This window comes from Arachis duranensis, chromosome 8 (genome assembly GCF_000817695.3).
Source record: "Arachis duranensis cultivar V14167 chromosome 8, aradu.V14167.gnm2.J7QH, whole genome shotgun sequence".
NCBI lineage: Eukaryota > Viridiplantae > Streptophyta > Magnoliopsida > Fabales > Fabaceae > Arachis > Arachis duranensis.
Window position 1 is genome coordinate 33,487,236 of NC_029779.3, and position 18,763 is coordinate 33,505,998.

At 32.8% G+C, this 18,763-nt stretch overlaps 2 protein-coding genes and 1 pseudogene across 5 annotated transcripts; 1 reads left to right on the top strand and 2 right to left on the bottom strand.

The window, feature by feature from the left end:
• Positions 1-4,318: 4,318 nt before the first annotated feature.
• LOC107462263 (nuclear matrix constituent protein 1-like) lies at positions 4,319-18,528 on the bottom strand. Of its 3 annotated transcripts, XM_021129397.2 has the most exons (6): positions 18,342-18,528; positions 16,506-18,156; positions 6,315-6,583; positions 5,300-5,755; positions 4,734-4,906; positions 4,319-4,632 (listed from the first exon to the last, which is right to left on the bottom strand). In XM_021129397.2, exons 2-6 carry the CDS (start codon positions 18,134-18,136, stop codon positions 4,450-4,452), a joined length of 2,712 nt encoding a protein of 903 aa, XP_020985056.2. In that variant the 5' UTR covers positions 18,137-18,156; positions 18,342-18,528; the 3' UTR covers positions 4,319-4,449. The 3 variants fall into 3 exon arrangements, with proteins under 3 accessions (XP_020985056.2, XP_052108461.1, XP_052108462.1); XM_052252501.1 differs by lacking the exon at positions 6,315-6,583 and having other exon boundaries at positions 16,237-18,156; XM_052252502.1 differs by lacking the exon at positions 6,315-6,583 and having other exon boundaries at positions 16,237-18,528.
• Positions 8,434-11,267, top strand: LOC107462264 (transcription factor TCP7-like; annotated as a pseudogene).
• On the bottom strand, positions 13,504-15,623 carry LOC107462444 (FRIGIDA-like protein 5). Of its 2 annotated transcripts, none has more exons than XM_016081030.3 (3): positions 15,242-15,623; positions 13,944-14,116; positions 13,504-13,836 (listed from the first exon to the last, which is right to left on the bottom strand). In XM_016081030.3, exons 1-3 carry the CDS (start codon positions 15,561-15,563, stop codon positions 13,654-13,656), a joined length of 678 nt encoding a protein of 225 aa, XP_015936516.1. In that variant the 5' UTR covers positions 15,564-15,623; the 3' UTR covers positions 13,504-13,653. The 2 variants fall into 2 exon arrangements, with proteins under 2 accessions (XP_015936516.1, XP_020985060.1); XM_021129401.2 differs by having other exon boundaries at positions 13,504-13,868.
• Positions 18,529-18,763: the final 235 nt, after the last annotated feature.

Below are 18,763 nucleotides of genomic sequence, written 5' to 3' on the forward strand. Positions count from 1 at the left end.
TTATTTTTTATTAAATTAATTTGTACCTACTGTAAAAAATTTGGAATGACATGGCTATTTTAGTCATTTCGCATAATATCTGAGTTTTGTCCATATCTATCCAAACATAATACAGGACATTACATTAGTGTCTTGTCTATCGTATCCAAACACAATACACGAAAAATAATTTTTAATGTCTCCGTTCTATTGTCTCCATCTTAGTATCATCTTCTGTCTTATCTCTAAAAAAAACAAACGTAACCTCATATACTCTCTATCTATACTAGCATTTACAGTATCTTACTATAATTAATCCTCTATATAATTAATAATTTTTCATAACATATTACTATAGTTGATAAAATTAATTTAACATAATTATTAATTTTTTATATCATATTAATATGATTAATAAAATTACTTTAAAAATTTACTATTTTTTCAGATCATATTACTATAATTTACAAAATTACTAAAAAAGAATTAATTTTCTAAATTATATTACTATAATTCATAAATTTACTCTAAAAAACTATTAATTTCACATGACATCTTATTATAATTAATAAAATTATTTTTGATATTATTTAACTATAATTAATAAAATTAACGTATCAAAATCACTACTTTTCAATATATTATTATAATTAATTAAATTATTTCAAATATTACTAATTTTTAGAATATCTTAAAAGATTGAACTGAATTATTTAACTCATAATAATTGGTTTAGAATATAGAATTAATTTTTTTTGGTGACTTGAATGTAGAATTAATTTAAAATATATAATTCATTTATTATTTATTTTTTCTTTTTAAAAAATGTTTCATCCTTCTCAAAACTCCAACAAATAATGACCAATAGATAAATCTAATCAACCTTATTTTTTTGCTTTTTTGTTTAACAAAAAATTAAAAATCGTAAATTGTAATAATCCAACAAATTAAAAGAAAGATCTTATTGTAAAACTCACGCTCTCCTTGCTGTAAGGTTGTTGTGGGTCTAGAGCTTCACCGAGAAGACAGTACCAAAACCGCCATGGCCAATTAGAGAGGAGAAGGAGTTGATGGCGCGACGAAAAAGTGAGTAACAGATACAGTGGGGAGGTTTGGAGTCGTCGTCGGCGATAAAGATAGTGGAAGACGCAGTGAGCTTGCAACAGCGGAAAAAGAGGAGGAAGTTAAGAGAACGACGAAGAGGAAGAAGACATCTGCCCTATGTACACGCGACAGCATCTCCCTCCTAATCTGATCCCTACCATATCGTAATCCTTCACGTCGGCGCATCTGCGCCATGGTTGCTGTCAAGGCGTTGCTGCACACCTGAAGTATTGTTGGTTGCGGGTGTTGGGGATGCCGTCATCGGGTTGGCAGCAAGGATATTGACCAAGAAGCTATCCTGCCCACACGCTGTGCTATCATAGGAGGTGAAGTCCCATCCTCTTTCACTTTGGCTTGATGTCCCCACTCCGACAACGATGTACAAAATAATATAACAAAAAAATCTTATTCAATAAAAATTTCATTAATTTTAAATATTTAATTTTTAATTTTTTGATATATTACCATAAAATATTTTAAATTTAACAACAATAACCATCATAAAATTAATATTTATAAAATTATCCTACTAACACAAAAATTATATAAAATATTAACTAGTCAATTATGTGAAATTAAATTTAGAAAGATCTATGTGTTATATTAAAAAACATACAATAATCTAATAATTTTTTGTTAAAAATGCTCACGGATCAGCTAAATCACTTTTTAGCAATTCATGCCAAACACCTTTGGCCTATCGAATCCGTCCCATCAAAGCATAATATACGTTTATTTTTTATTACAAAAAGTAAGGTGGATTAGCATACCCTAAAAATATGAGCAAATATAATTACTTATTTTAAATTTTTTTATTAGTTTTTAGTAATCATGAAAATAAATATATATTTATATAATATTACATAATCTTTTATCTTTTTATAAATATAAAGTATGTATTTTTTAAGAAATGGGTAATATTTTTTCAATAACTCTTAATTAATGAATACAGTGAATATTTAAATTATCTTTGACCTTTTTATAATCTATAATAAATTTTTTATTTAAAAGAAAAAGAAAAAAATATTTTGGAATAAAACGTATAAACACTCAATTCGGTCTCTTTTTATTTTTTCGAAGAACAAAACAATTCTATTAAAAAATATTTCGTCTTCTAACAAAAACTACAAATAACAAAGAACCAAATAATATTATTTAAAAATGCTATTAATTAGTATCAATATCATTCCTCTTAAGTATTTGGAGTTAATTACTAATTTAGTATTCAAAAAATTTAAGTATTGACAAAAAGGCATTTAAAAAATGTTATTAACAAAATGATCATTGAATAATTTAAAAATATGATAAAAATAATTAATAAATATTATTTTTTAATAAATAACAAAAAAATTTTATATTTAATAAACGACTTATGTATTTGATCCAAAAATTTATGGTAATATTTGAATAAATATTTAAAAAATATAAAAAAAATCAGAGCAAAATTTAATCTGTAAATTTTTTCTTTTATTTTTCAAAAAAAATATAGTCATTCATAATTTTCTTTTGAAAAGTTCACTTGAGATAAAATTACCAAAATTTAAGAATAAAAAATTTTTATTTTTCTAATAATACTTGTAAAATTTTGTATCAAAATATGATTTCTAAAATCTTTTTTAAAAAATATATTTCATATCTTTTTTTGTCACATTTTTAAATCTTTCGATAATTTATTTATTGTTAGCATCTTTTCGAATTATTTTTGTCGGATGTAAACTTTTAAGTATTATTTTTAGTAATTTACTCTAAATATTTACTATATCATAGTGAAACCATTTCATGCATAGTTTGAAAATAACTTTTGTTTAGAAATGAAAATAATCTACGTACAAAACAGAAATTGAATAGATAAAATTTTCTTAAATATATAAGTATTATTTAATTATCATAATAAATTAAGGGTGTTGTTTAATATTGCATTGAAATAGCAATTCTTTGTTTTGGGACAAATATGTTAAACAGATAGAACATAAAGTAAAGTATTTTGATAAATGTTTAGTAAAGTTATACAATAATAATTGTATTTAATAAAATATCTTTTAAAATTTAAAATGATCATAATAGATATAACTAGAAAGAAAGATTTGATGGTAAATAAAATTTGACATCAATAATTTAAGATAAAACTAAATATTTATTAAAATATATGTTTATATTAGATTTTTTAATTTTAATAAATACAAACTAATTTTAAAAAACACTCACATAAATACTTTAAAAAACATCCTAAACATTTTAAATATATATCAATTTAATTTATCAAACACATTTTTGAAAAACTTTATTACCAAACTTTAGTATAATAATATTAAAAAATTTATTATGTATTGTAGTTTTGTAATTCTATTTGTAGGTTTTTACACAAAAATTTGGTGTGTATTTAGATATCAACTTTACCCTTCTTATTTTATTTTATTATCATTCTCACTTTTCCATTTTGATAGGTGTCAAATAGATACTGAATTTTTAGAATGTTAAAAACATTTTACTAATTTAAAATTTTTAGAGACCGATTACAATTTTCAAAGATCCAGACATAAATGCAACTTTTGTAACTATATGTAAATCACAATAGGATACCACGGTTTAAGGTTTGAACATAAACGACTATATTGTAGCGGTTTACGTTGAATTGTGCAAACAGAATTCGCTACACTTTATAGTGGTTTTTATAAAAATGGCGTCAATGAAAAAACCGCGATACCTTATAGCGGTTTTTTCTGACTGCTTGAAAAATGCCTATATATACCTAGTAACAGAACTACTGAGTGAAAGTCACGGTGTAAAGTTTACCAATAAAATCATTGAGTATTTTATTGTTAGATCTGAAAATCAGTATATTGTAAAAATTAATTGTGTATGGGACAAAGTGAATGAAAAAATTGTTTATAAAATTCCGATTGCGATTGTATCATCTTTCGTAAAATATGAAACATTTGTCCTAGAATCCGACAAAAATATACAGGTATTTATATATAATTGAAAAAGTTGCATTTGCATTTGATGCTTTAAAAAATTGTAATTTAATAACGTTTTTCTCCAAAAAATTTAAATAAATAAATTTCCCCAAAAACATTATTGCATTGAATTAGACGAATGAAGCATGCTATTAGGCCATCACAAACTTTTCCATAAACCAACATGCAAAAGAATAGTTAAATTTTCTTTTTTTTTTCTTAAAAGAAAAAAAAAGGAAAGATAAGTAGAAAAATTGAACAGATGAAATTTACCCTGAAAAATTTATATCATTACCTTTTGTTTTGTCAATTTTTCATTCTAGACACGTCTAAAAATCTAAAAATTAAGAGCATTGAAAACTCAACCTTTACATTTTTAGTATTTATGTATATTTATTATTTACACCCCCTAACTAGCACCTTTTCTTGTAACACTTTGGATGTTGGCCTTGACAATATTTACCATATGCCATTTTAGCTTAACAATGTGATCTTCAACCTCCTCAACCAGTTCTTTACATTCTATGTTGTTCTCTCTGATGAACTGCAGAACAGTTTTCAGGCTTGAAATTCCTTCATCTATGGACTCAACCTGAAGTTCAGTTTCAGCATGTCACTACCATGCTAAGAAGAAAAAGAATAAACAATAAAAAAAAGGCAACAAAAAAGACATGAAAAAAGAAAGAAAGAAACCTTAGTTTCAGTGGACTTGTTTTCCTTGTAATTGTTCTCACAATTCAACTTTGCTTTGTTCACATGTGCTTGCAACAGATGAATTGATTGATACTTCTCAGCCAACCCATATGCCCAAATGAAACTGACAGCTTCAATATACTGCTGATTCTTGATGAGATTCTCAACAAAACCTGTTAGATGCAGAAAAATCCCATGACACCAAGATCTAGCAGAAGAAGTCTTAACTAATGCAATTAAAAATTTAGAGGTGAATAGAGAACTTTTAAGAAAACACATACAATAGAAGATACTAAGAAGGTAGAGTCCATAAAATTCCCTATAACTGTTTCATATGATCAAATTTAACCAAGAGTTGTGCAATCTCTTCAAAAATATTTTCCACTAGTAATTTTTAAAGAAACAAGTATGCTTATATCCATAAAATTTTAGGGGAACAGAAACAAGTCATATCCTACATTTTTTGACAATTAATAGATATATATGATCATATGCCATATCAGAAATACTTTGAATCAATAAATGACAAAAGCTCTACTAAGCAAGACAGTTTTAAATTAACTTACCATAGATTTTATTCACAAAACCGAGAATCCGAAACAGCTCTACAGCTTCCTTGTGCCGAGCAGCAATTTGGAGAAACTTTAATATCTCATCCTCATCAAAAGAGGAAACTAATCCATAAGTTGACAAAATCATCAAGAAACCAAGAACTACTAAAGAATTTTCAGTACTTGCTCTCAAGTTAGCTTTCAAATAAAGTGCAAACTTCATTGCCTCTTCTCTAACATGAGGTTTAATGACAGGGGAGATTCTCATTAGCTGTTCAAGCAGAAAGATGTGGCTATGGTCTCCCTGGCTACAAAATGGAAGCATTGGATCTTTCATTATTTCCAAAATTAGTTCTGCTGGATCTGATTGACACTGCAGATAAACTAAAATGTTATTGTGAAAATCTGTTTGCTCATCATTTGAGAAAAGCTCGAAACTTCTTGCATCGCTGCCGCGACTTAATTGATTATCTGCATGTTAGCAGTAAGTATGATTAGCTAGCAGATACTTAATCCCTCTCCACCAAAAAAAACCATAACAAATCAAGTGTTATGGCACCATAGAATATAAATCTGAGCTGGTAAGATACATTGGTGACAGTTGAAAAGCCATTTACAAGAAAAAGTATTAAGGCACCATAATGAACTGTTTGAACTGATGTTGTAACTCAGAAGCCTAGCACCATGAACAATATATTTAGAAACAAAAATCTACATTAGTATTCTATATCTTTCTAGCAAATAGCAATGCAATAATGTTAACCACTTAACTTAGGAAGCAATTACTATGTAAGGCTTTTAGCAGTTAAGAGCTTTGACAAATGCTTACAAAAGAAAACTGGGGAGGGATCAATATAATTCCTTCAGTTTCACTATATATACATATGTTTAAACCCAGAGACACACAACAAAATCCTGAATTAAGATATTTTTAGTAAAATACATTAGACCAGGTTAATAGAAATATCAGAATCAATGAAAGAGTTGAAGTAATATTGTTTAAACAAACTAACAGCAGAAGCACATTTACCCTGCTCATTTTCCTCTCTCAATGATTTTTTCGACGGTTCAGACTGCAGTATTTTAAGCCCAAGATTCTTCCATTTCTCTTCAAATTGATTCTTTTTTGACTCAAAAATTTTCATTTCTGCTTCAAACTGCTTCTTTGTTGACTTGAGCATCTCCTTGTGCTTTGCATACTTTTTCTCTTTGAAGCTGAGCTTCTTCTCTAGTCTCTCGAATTGCTTCTCTTTTGACTTGAGTTTTTTTGTTCGTACTTCAATCTTACTCTCTCTTGACCTAAGCTTTTCCATCTGGCCTTCAAAATTCTTCTCTTTTAATTGGAGCTCCTTCAATTGGAACTCAAAATTCTCCTTGTTTAATGCATACTTCTCGACTTGGCATTCGAGCTCCTTCTCTCTTGCGTCAAGCTCCTTAATCCAGCCTTTAATTTGGTTCTTTTCTGAATTGAGTTTCTTAACTTGTTCTTCATATTGCTTCTCTTTGGATTCAAGCTCCTTCAATTTGTATTCAAAATTCTCCTTGTTTCGTGCAAACTCCTCCACTTGGCTTTTAAGCTCCTTCTCTCTTGTTTCGAGCTCTTTCGCTTCGCCTTCAATTTGACTGTTTTTTGAAGTGAGTTTGCTCACCTGTTCTTCATACTGCTTCTCTTTTGATTCAATCTCATTTAACTTGCAATCAAAATGTTCCTTTTTTAAGGCAAACTCCTCCACTTGGCTTTGAAGTTCTTTCTCTCTTGATTGGAGCTCTTTCACTTTGCCTTCAATTTCACTCTTCACTGAATTGAGCTTCTTCACTCGTTCTTCATAGTGCTTCTCTTTCGAATCAAGCTCATTTAATTTGCAGTCAAAGTTCACCTTCATTAAAACAAACTCCTCCACTTGCTTTTTATGTTCCTCCTCTCTTAACTGGATCTCTTTCACTTTGCCTTCAATTTGCTTATTTTCTGACTCGAGTTCATTCACTCGTTCTTCATATTGCTTCTCTTTTGATTCAAGCTCTTCCACCCGTGCTGCAAATTCCTTTTCTTTGGACTGAAGCTCCTTCAACTGAACATGATGATATCCATTTAATGAAATTACCTTAAGTAACTTCCTATTTTCAAGTTGCAACTTCTCAGCTTCGGCATCAATCAGTTTCTTCATTGCATCAATCTCTCCCTCTTTGGTCTTAAGTTCCTTTGTACACTTAGCAATTTTCTTTGAAAGATCCTTCAGTTCCTCTTCCTTCATTTCCCTTTTCTTGTCAAAGTTATCCAGAACTAGAAGAAATTCTTTCTGTTCTACCTTGAGCTCCTCTTCACACTCTCTCCTCAAGTCCTCCATCAAATGGAGCTGTGATTCCTTTTCTTCAATTTGCTCATCATACTCTTCAAGTTCCCTCAACATCTTCTTGTGAAGTTCATCGCGTTCATTGATCACCATTGCCACTGCTTCAAGTTCCCTGACATATTGTTGCTCCTTTAACCTTAAATGCTTCCCAACTGTTCCTATCAGCTTCTGCATGTGATTGAACTGATCTCCCTTTGCTTCAAACTCTTTGTGGCGCCGTTCAATGCATCTTTGGATTGATCCATGTTCTCTCCTTTTGATTGTAAGATCCCAGGAATAAGAACTCAATTCTCCTTGAATAGAACCAACCTGTTTTCTCTTACTTTCAAGCTCTTTGCACAGCTCCTCAATATCTTTCTCTAGGGAGTGCAATTGCAACCTCTTCTCTTCAACTTCTCTCTTTGTTTGGCATTCCTCAATAGAATATTGAACCAATGCAGGTTCTTTATCTACCGAGTCCTGTTCAGAAGAGACTTTCAACTTCTTAACCGAAGATTGCAAGTAATCAAACTTATCTTGTTCTAGTAATCTCTTGCCATTACCAATACAATCTTTGCTTCCTCCCTCAACTTCTGAAATACCCTTCTCAACAAAGCTATCATTTTTATCCCGAAAGCTCATTACTCACCTCAACTAAAATCCTGGGAGAAAAAGCGGACCAAAAAAAAAAGAAGATTTTTCACTAAGAAATCAGTTCTATTAACTGAATAATATCTCTAGGCATGGATGTTCAAGTAAAAGGAACAAACTTTAAACTGAAACACACAGAAATGAATCAAATGGTAAAAATGAAAAACGATGAGGAGAGTGTAAGATAGATGGTGGTACCTTGAATGACAAGAATAGAAGAGGAAGGTGAAAACTTTATAGGATATAGAAGCAGAAAACAGAGCAAGGGAAGCTGAGAGGGTTAGAACGAAGAAGAGAAAGGGTGTGTAAAAGACAGAGTTGCAATTGGTTCGCCTTGTTCAATAAGGATTCATAGTACTATATCGGGAAATTTCTGAGCTGTCCACTGGCTTTTGAAAGCTTGATCATTTGCTAAAGATTATTAGACAGACATTTTGAAGTTTGAACAAATCAAATGATGTTTTATTAATGTAAGCCGTGTTTAATAAGAGATCTTTAGTTAATTTTAACTCAATAGAAACTTTGAGTGACTACTAAATTTAATGGAGTGAATATTCAACTCGATCTTTGATAATTTATTGAAGGACTAAGAGTAGCAATTGGTATGCCTTGTTCAATAAGGATTCATAGTACTATATCCGAAAATTTTTTAGCTGTCCACTGTCTTTTGAAAACTTGATCATATTTGTAGTGAAAGATCATTAGACAGACATTTTGAAGTTGGGCAAAATCAAATGATGTTTTATTAATGTAAGCCGTGTTTAATAAGAGATCTTTAGTCAATTTTAAGTCAACAGAAATTTGAGTGCCTAGTAAATGCAATGTGTGGTACAATGTCACTTTATGAAATTGAGAATGATATAATCAAATTTTATCCTTTTATTTAAATTAATAATTTTTGCTCTTATTATACTTTCTTTTGTCACTACCGGTTATGTTTAACTTTTTTTTATTTATTTACCAAAATGGATATAGTAGAGAATCAAATATGTACTTTCTTATTATAAAATTTGATTTCAGACAACTTCTAACTATTAAACTATAATTTATTTTATGTTTTTGTATTAATATCAAAATAATATTTTTTATAAAAAAATGTATGCGATGAGATTGATTTATAAATATTATTTTAAAATTTTTAATGCAATAAAAATGTGCTTCAGGAAATTAAATTCTAATAAAATTAAATTAAGTATAAGAGCGAGATGAAAAAGAAGAGAAAGACTACAATAATAACAACAACGATTGTGGTAGTGGAAGCTAGAGTGGCGATAGAGGGCAACAATTGTGATGGTGGTAATAGCAGTGAATACAGAGAAGGTTTGAGAAAAAGTTTAAATATTAGGGAAAAAAGTGCAAATTAAAGATAGAGTACTTTTAAAATATTTGACAAATGTTAAAAATAAAAGCAAATTTTATCCAAACTAATTAAAGTGTATATCTTACCTACACTTTTTTAAATATGAAAAAACCTTGTATTTTTACAAACAATTCACACCAACTATACATTTATACTTACTCAAAATATTATCTTCGGTAGAGTTTTTGTTTCGTTCTAAGGGGTACTATATTAGGTCATTAATTTCTTTGTCCTTAGCATTATAAACCTTAGGAATGTTTTGGGTTGTTAGTTGTTATTGTTTTCACTGACGTTAATTTTTATTAAGATAATTAGTAAATTAGTTAGGATTTGTAGATTAATAATAATTATGCTCACTTGACTTATTCTTTGATGTTTGGGTTGACTAAGTGAGATTAATCAATCATAATTATTATAGTTGTGGTTATGACAAGAAAGGAATTCCATAACTCATCCAAAAATCACAATTTTGAGTCTTACTTGTTTATATTACATATATAATTTTTTATTCTTTTCTTAGTTTATTAATTGTAATTTTAATTGTTCTTTAATTCCTTTAATTGCTTGTTTTCTTATTGAAAAATTTCTTTATTTTCACAGCCAAAATTATATGCTCGTTGTCACTAGTTCCTAAAAAAGACAACCCGATATTTAATTACTCTCGGTTATTATTTTAAGAGTAAATGACAAATCCGTCTCTGTCCCTTTTTCCCGAGGATATTTTCGTCCCCGAAGATTGAAAAATACTTTAATGTCCCTGACCCCCAAAAAAGCGGATATATTTACCCCTCCGTTAGAGTCGTTCCGTTTGCTCTGGCGGAAAACGGTGATGTGGCTCCGGTGGGGCTGACCTGGCCGTTACGGGCTGCCGCGTGAGATGGGCTTTTGAAAAGAGGACGTATTAGTCCCCGGAATCAAAACGTCGTTGTTTCTCCCCCACCCTCAATCTAGGAAATCCTTGAGCCATAATCCTTCGAATGCAGTGTGAGGGTGAAGCGGGTGAAGAAAGAAAGGGAGCATTCCGACTCATGGCATCCGACGGAGCTCGGCCACAAATCCGACGGCCAAACCATCGAGTGGCTCCTCCGCCAGGCCGAGCCCTCAATCATCGCCGCCATCGGAACCGGAACCACTCCCGCTAGCTTCTCCTCCGTTTCCGTTTCCGTCTCCGTACGCGGCGGTGCTGGCTCTCTCTCTTCTCCTTTCTCAACCTCCGCAACATCTTCGCTTGACCACAAGCCCTTGCTCGCTCCCACTCCCTTCATATTCGGCAAGCGCATACGCACCAACGACGACGCTTCCGCCAAGGATGACGGCGTCTCCATGGGGTCCTCAGTGGGCCCCGGAGCTCCCGCGGGGCTTTGGGCCCTCCCGGCCAGGCCCGATTTTGGTCAAAATTTGGAGTTTCGCAGCGGCTGCTCCTCCGCCGGAGATGGTTCTGTAGTCGGCGGCGGCGATGTTGGTGTCTCAGCAGCAGCAAGCTTCTTTGTTCGTTCACCATCAGCATCAGCAGCAGCAACAAGCCGTGGGAGAAGCTTCGGCGGCGAGGCTGGAAAATTACCTTCCTGGACTTCTGAATTTGCTGGCTTATTTGTCGGGAGGGCCCAGAAACTCCGGCCAGAGAGACGATGAGCCTCGCTGAATTTCCAGTGGTTTTGGTGGCTGAGATATGAACTCGGAAGATGGCAGTGTTTGTTTTAAGTTATTTATTATGATGATGATGAATTGCTGCAGATTGAGGCTGGAAGTGGTTTTCAGGACCTTGATCATCAGTATTTGCTGCGTGCAAGTGCAAATGCTGCTTGGACATTTATAATGTTGGTTGTGATTAAAAGAAAGTAAGGTTCTCAGAGTTGGAGAGACTAATAAGCTTTGTAATGATAATGGGATTGCATTATTGGTTGCATTATTTGTAAGAATTCATGTGTTGTTCTTGTTAATGATATGGGTTTTGGCACAGCTTGGATGGTGAGTGGTGTAGTAAGTAGTCAATGCTATCCTCTCTCTCAATCTCCCTATCTCTTTCACTTTCACTTTCACAGCTAGCTCCTTTACTGGCCTTAAGGTGTTCATCATGATGTTGTTTTTTGAGGTCACTATAGTGTGTGTGAAAGACCAGTGTTTTCTGAGGTCACAGGATTGCGTTTTTTCCACATTGCATTCGAAGGATTAGCGCTCAAGGATGATTGGGGGTGAGGGAGAAACGACGACGTTTTGGTTCCTGGGGACTAATACGTCCTCTTTTCAAAAGCCTATCCCACGTTGCAGCCCGTAATGGCCAGGTTAGCGCCACGGGAGCCGCGTCACCGTTTTCCGTCAGGACAAACGGAGCGACTCTAATGGAGGGGTAAATATGTCCACTTTTTTTGGGGGGGGTCAGGGACATTAAAGTATTTTCCAATCCTCGGGGATGAAAATGTCTGCGAAAAAAAGGTCAGGGATGGATTTGTCCTTTATTCTTATTTTAATTTGAATTTAAACTTTAATGGCGGGAGAGGTTACTTGTTGGTTTGGACTATGCTATCAACAAAGAAATTATTTTGCTAAATTTCCAAACCATCGTAATCCCCTTTATCATAAGTCGAACATAAACTTAAACAATTGATTATAGTTAGAGATAGAAAACCTACCTGAAATACGAATGCACAGAATACGAAAAAAGCGATATCCAATTATTCTCAGAAAAATAGCATCGTTTTAATGAAAAAGAAAACTTATTAAACTCACAACATGAAACTAATTAATTCAATAAACTACACAAAATCAAACACTGTTAATCTCACCTACTTAACCTATATTAATTTAATTATGATTTCTATTTATGTTAAATTAACATAAAAAATCCTAATCACAAACTGCATTATCATATTTTGATCAATAATTTGATAATAAAGTAAATAACAAAATCCCATACTCACAACAAAATCTGAAAAAACTAAAAACCACAAACCAAACTTTACCACAAACTCTATTACCATAATTTAGTCAACAATTTAGTAAAATACTTAGTCGCAAAAAAAAATATGAAAAACAATAAAAGAAAAAACTATACCAAATTCTAATCACAAATTTCATTACACTAATTTAATCAATAATTTTATAAATTATTTAATAAAAAATTCTAAATTCACATAAAAATCTTAATAAAATTAAAAAACTATACCAAATTTACTTTTGATAGTGACTACAGGATACTGGACCAATGGTGGTACTAGTAGTGATGACAATACCGACAACAGTGGCCACCAAGAATAGGGGTGGCATTCCCAACTTCCTCAACGGTGACCGACAACTCCAGCAGCAACAACGTTCAGCGGCGGTGGCACCAAAGGCTCTGGTAGGTGATGGCGACGCCGACAACACCTCCTCCGACACCGGACAGTAAATTGGTGAAACGCAGTATTTCATTAAATTGATTTACCGTCGGCTAAAACTGACGGTAATTTGCCGGTAACTACGGCGCCAAGAAAATTATATTTCGCGCTCCTAATCAACGTTGGATTTAGTGTCAAAATATAAAATTTGACGGTAAATATTTTCGGAAAATCTAAACTACTTTTCCAACGCAAAATTTGCCGTAAATCCACCGACAACCGTCGACGCTAAATCTGACCATTCTCAGTAATTCTATTTGTAAATTTTTACAAAAAATTTTGGTATGTATTTAGACATCAACTTTACTCTTCTTATTTTATTTTATTATCATCCTCATTTTTTTCATTTTGATAGGTGTCAAATAGATACTGAATTTTTGGTGTGTTAAAACATTATTGCGTTGAATTAGACTAATGAAGAATAATTAATTTTTCTTTTTTTTTTTTAAGAAAAAAAAGGAAAGATAAGAGGAAAAAATTGAACAGCAGATGGAATTTGCCGTGAATATTTTACATCGTTACTTTTTGTTTTGTCAATTTTTCATTCTAGACACGTCTAAAAATCTAAAAATTAAGAGCATTGAAACATCAACCTTTACAATTTTAGTATTTATGTATATTTTTATTATTCACACCCCCTAACTAGTTTAAATTTCAACTAACACCTTTTCTTGTAACACTCTGGATGTTGGCCTTGACAATATTTGCCATATGCCTTTTTAGCTTAACAATGTGATCTTCAACCTCATCAACCAGTTCTTTACATTCTATGTTGTTCTCTCTGATGAACTGCAGAACAGTTTTCAGGCTTGAAATTCCTTCATCTATGGACTCAACCTGAAGTTCAATTTCAGCATGTTACTACCATGCTAAAAGGAAAAAGAATAAACAATCAAAAAAAGAAAAAAGCAACAAAAAAGACATGAAAAAAGAAAGAAAGAAACCTTAGTTTCAATGGACTTGTTTTCCTTGTAATTGTTCTCACAATTCAACTTTGCCTTGTTCACATGTGCTTGCAACTGATGAATTGGTTGATACTTCTCAGCCAACTCAAATGCACAAATGAATCTAACAGCTTCAATATATTGCTGATTCTTGATGAGATTCTCAACAAAATCTGTTAGATGCAGAAAAATCCCATGACACCAAGATCTAGCAGAAGAAGTCTTAACTTGTGCAATTCAAAATTCTTAGAGGTGAATAGAGGACTTTTAAGAAAATACATACAATGGAAGATACTAAGAAGGTAGAGTCCATAAAATTCCCTACAACTGTCTCATATGATCAAATTTACACAAGAGTTGTGCAATCTCTTCAAAAATATTTTCCACTAGTAATTTTTAAAGAAACAAGTAGGGGTGTGCATGGGTCGGGTAAAACCGGGTTTAATGTGATCCAGACCCGGTCCGAAATATATACCGGGCCTATTTGTTAGACTCGAACCTGACCCTAGACCCGATGAAATCTATATACTTTCGAGCCACGATTATACCGGGTAAAAATCGGGTGAAAACCGTGCCGTTAACATTATATTACTTTGATACCTTCTTGTAAGTTAGCAAGTAAAAATATCCAAATTTCTAAGACTCCAACCATTATTTGACATGGTAAAATTCACTTAGAAAAATATAATAAGAACCAACTCTTCTCTAAAATTAAAGCATAACCATAATCAATACTAATATTGCCTAATAACACCAAATATTTAAATCAATACAAATAACACAAGATTATGCATTAGTCTAAAGTCTTATGCATTTTAAACATAAAACATTAACTTATAGTCTTATATATAATTACTAATAACACAAAATATTAAGGATTACAATACTTAAATTTCGCATAATAATAGCCATCATCCATCACTAATAACACAATATTAATTATGTATGATGACCAGGCCACCGGGCCGATTTCGGGTGACCCGAGTTATGACTCGGACCCGACCCGAAAGGATGACTGGGTCAATTTTTGAGACCCATACCCGGCCCTAGACCCGATAAAATCACACCAAATTAGCTCCAAAAGTGTTCGAGACCGGGCCGGATCTTCAGGTCGGGCCGGACCATGCACACCCCTAGAAACAAGTATGCTTATATCCATAAAATTTTAGGGGAACAGAAACAAGTCATATCCTACATTTTTTGACAATTAATAGATATATATATGATCATATGCCATATCAGAAATACTTTGAATCAATAAATGAAAAAAGCTCTACTAAGCAAGATAGTAAACTTACCATAGATTTTATTCACAAAACCGAGAATCCGAAACAGCTCTACAGCTTCCTTGTGCCGAGCAGCAATTTGGAGAAACTTTAATACCTCATCCTCATCAAAAGAGGAAACTAATCCATAAATTGACAAAATCATCAAGAAACCAAGAACTACTAAAGAATTTTCAGTACTTGCTCTCATGTTAGCTTTCAAATAAAGTGCAAACTTCATTGCCTCTTCTCTAACATGAGGTTTAATGACAGGGGAGATTCTCATTAGCTGTTCAAGCAGAAATATGTGGCTATGGTCTCCCTGGCTACAAAATGGAAGCATTGGATCTTTCATTATTTCCAAAATTAGTTCTGCAGGATCTGATTGACTCTGCAGATAAACTAAAATGTTATTGTGAAAATAGGTTTGCTCATCATTTGAGAAAAGCTCGAAACTTCTTACATCGCCGGCGCGACTTGATTGATTATCTGCATGTTAGAAGTAAGTATGATTAGCTAGCAGATACTTAATCCCTCTCCACCAAAAAAAAAAAAAACATAACAAATCAAGTGTTATGGCACCATAGAATATAAATCTGAGCTGGTAAGATACATTGGTGACAGTTGAAAAGCCATTTACAAGAAAAATTAAGGCACCATAATGAACTGTTTGAACTGATAGCCTAGCACCATGAAAAATAATTTGAAACAAAAATCTACATTAGTATTCTATATATTTCTAGCAATGCAATAATGTTAACCACTTAACTTAGGAAGCACTTACTATGTGAGGCTTTTTGCAGTTAAGAGCTTTGACAAATGCTTACAAAAGAAAACTGGGGAGGGATCAATATAATTCCTTCAGTTTCACTATATATACATATGTTTAAACCCAGAGACACACAACAAAATCCTGAATTAAGATATTTTTAATAAAATACATTAGACCAGGTTAATAGAAATATCAGAATCAATGAAAGAGTTGAAGTAATATTGTTTAAACAAACTAACAGCAGAAGCACATTTACCCTGCTCATTTTCCTCTCTCAATGATTTTTTCGACGGTTCAGACTGCAGTATTTTAAGCCCACGCTTCTTCCATTTCTCTTCAAATTGATTCTTTTTTGAATAAAAAATTTTCATTTGTGCTTCAAACTTCTTCTGTGTTGACTTGAGCATCTCCTTGTGCTTTTCACACCTTTTCTCTTTGAATCTGAGCTTCTTCTCTAGTCTCTCAAATTGCTTCTCTTTTGACTTGAGTTTTTTTGTTCGTACTTCAATCTCACTCTCTCTTGACTTAAGCTTCTCCATCTGGCCTTCAAAATTCTCCTTGTTTAATGCATACTTCTCGACTTGGCATTCGAGCTCCTTCTCTCTTGCGTCAAGCTCCTTAATCCAGTCTTTAATTTGGTTCTTTTCTGAATTGAGTTTCTTAACTTGTTCTTCATATTGCTTCTCTTTGGATTCAAGTTCCTTCAATTTGTATTCAAAATGCTCCTTGTTTCTTGCAAACTCCTCCACTTGGCTTTTAAGCTCCTTCTCTCTTGTTTGGAGCTCTTGTGCTTTGCCTTCAATTAGACTCTTTTCTGAATTGAGTTTGCTCACCTGTTCTTCATACTGCTTCTCTTTTGATTCAATCTCATTTAACTTGCAATCAAAATGTTCCTTTTTTAAGGCAAACTCCTCCACTTGGCTTTGAAGTTCTTTCTCTCTTGATTGGAGCTCTTTCACTTTGCCTTCAATTCGACTCTTCTCTGAAATGAGCTTGTTCACTCGTTCTTCATAGTGCTTCTCTTTCGAATCAAGCTCATTTAATTTGCAGTCAAAGTTCACCTTCTTTAAAACAAACTCCTCCACTTGCCTTTTATGTTCCTCCTCTTTTAACTGGATCTCTTTCACTTTGCCTTCAATACGCCTATTTTCTGACTCGAGTTCATTCACTCGTTCTTCATATTGCTTCTCTTTTGATTTAAGCTCTTCCACCCGTGCTGCAAATTCCTTTTCTTTGGACTGAAGCTCCTTCAACTGAACATGATGATATCCATTTAATGAAATTACCTTAAGTAACTTCCTATTTTCTAATTGCAACTTCTCAGCTTCGGCATCAATCAGTTTCTTCATTGCACCAATCTCTCCCTCTTTGGTCTTAAGTTCCTTTGTACACTTAGCAATTTTCTTTGAAAGATCCTTCAGTTCCTCTTTTTTCATTTCCCTTTTCTTGTCAAAGTTATCCAGAACTAGAAGAAATTCTTTCTGTTCTACCTTGAGCTCCTCTTCACACTCTCTCCTCAAGTCCTCCATCAAATGGAGCTGTGATTCCTTTTCTTCAATTTGCTCATCATACTCTTCAAGTTCCCTCAACATCTTCCTGTGAAGTTCATCGCGTTCATTGATCACCATTGCCACTGCTTCAAGTTCCCTGACATATTGTTGCTCCTTTAACCTTAAATGCTTCCCAAATTCTCCTATCAGCTTCTGCATGTGATTGAACTGATCTCCCTTTGCTTCAAACTCTTTCTGGCGCCGTTCGATGCATCTTTGCATTGATCCATGTTCTCTCCTTTTGATTGCAAGATCCCAGGAATAAGAACTCAATTCTCCTTGAATAGAACCAACCTGTTTTCTCTTACTTTCAAGCTCTTTGCACAGCTCCTCAATATCTTTCTCTAGGGAGTGCAATTGCAACCTCTTCTCTTCAACTTCTCTCTTTGTTTGGCATTCCTCAATAGAATATTGAACCAATGCAGGTTCTTTATCTACCAAGTCCTGTTCAGAAGAGGCTATCAACTTCTTAACCGAAGATTGCAAGTAATCAAACTTATCTTGTTCTAGTAATCTCTTGCCATTACCAGTAGAATCTTTGCTTCCTCCCTCAACTTCTGAAATACCCTTCTCAACAAAGCTATCATTTTTATCCTGAAAGCTCATTACTCACCTCAACTAAAATCCTGGGAGAAAAAGCGGACCAAAAAAAAAAAGTTTTTTCACTAAGAAATGAGTTCTATCAACTGAATAATATCTCTAGGCATGGATGTTCAAGTAAAAGGAACAAACTTTAAAACGAAACATACAGAAATGAATCAAATGATAAAAATGAAAAACGATGAGGAGAGTGTAAGATAGATGGTGGTACCTTGAATGACAAGAATAGAAGAGGAAGGTGAAAACTTTATAGGATATAGAAGCAGAAAACAGAGCAAGGGAAGCTGAGAGGGTTAGAACGGAGAAGCGAAAGGGTGTGTAAAAGACACAGTAGCATTTGGTTAGCCTTGTTCAATAAGGATTCATAGTACTATATCCGGAAAATTTCTGAGCTGTCCACTGTCTTTTGAAAGCTTGATCATTTGCTAAAGATTATTAGACAGACATTTTGAAGTTTGAACAAATCAAATGATGTTTTATTAATGTAAGCTGTGTTTAATAAGAGATGTTTAGTTAATTTTAACTCAATAGAAACTTTGAGTGATTAGAAAATTTAATGGAGTGAATACTCAATTCGATTCATGATAATTTATTCGAAGGATTACGAGACTTTCAAATAAAAAATATTTTTTT

Coding starts and splice junctions, on each gene's coding strand:
- LOC107462263 (XM_021129397.2), bottom strand. CDS start 18,136: ATGAGCTTTCAGGATAAAAATGATAGCTTTGTTGAGAAGGGTATTTCA. Junction 5,756..6,314: donor GAGAGAGGAAAATGAGCAGG/GTAAATGTGCTT, acceptor GCTAACATGCAG/ATAATCAATTAAGTCGCGGC. Junction 4,633..4,733: donor ACAAGTCCACTGAAACTAAG/GTTTCTTTCTTT, acceptor ACTGAACTTCAG/GTTGAGTCCATAGATGAAGG.
- LOC107462444 (XM_016081030.3), bottom strand. CDS start 15,563: ATGAAAGATCCAATGCTTCCATTTTGTAGCCAGGGAGACCATAGCCAC. Junction 14,117..15,241: donor TTTTGTGAATAAAATCTATG/GTAAGTTTACTA, acceptor TGCATCTAACAG/ATTTTGTTGAGAATCTCATC. Junction 13,837..13,943: donor ACAAGTCCATTGAAACTAAG/GTTTCTTTCTTT, acceptor ATTGAACTTCAG/GTTGAGTCCATAGATGAAGG.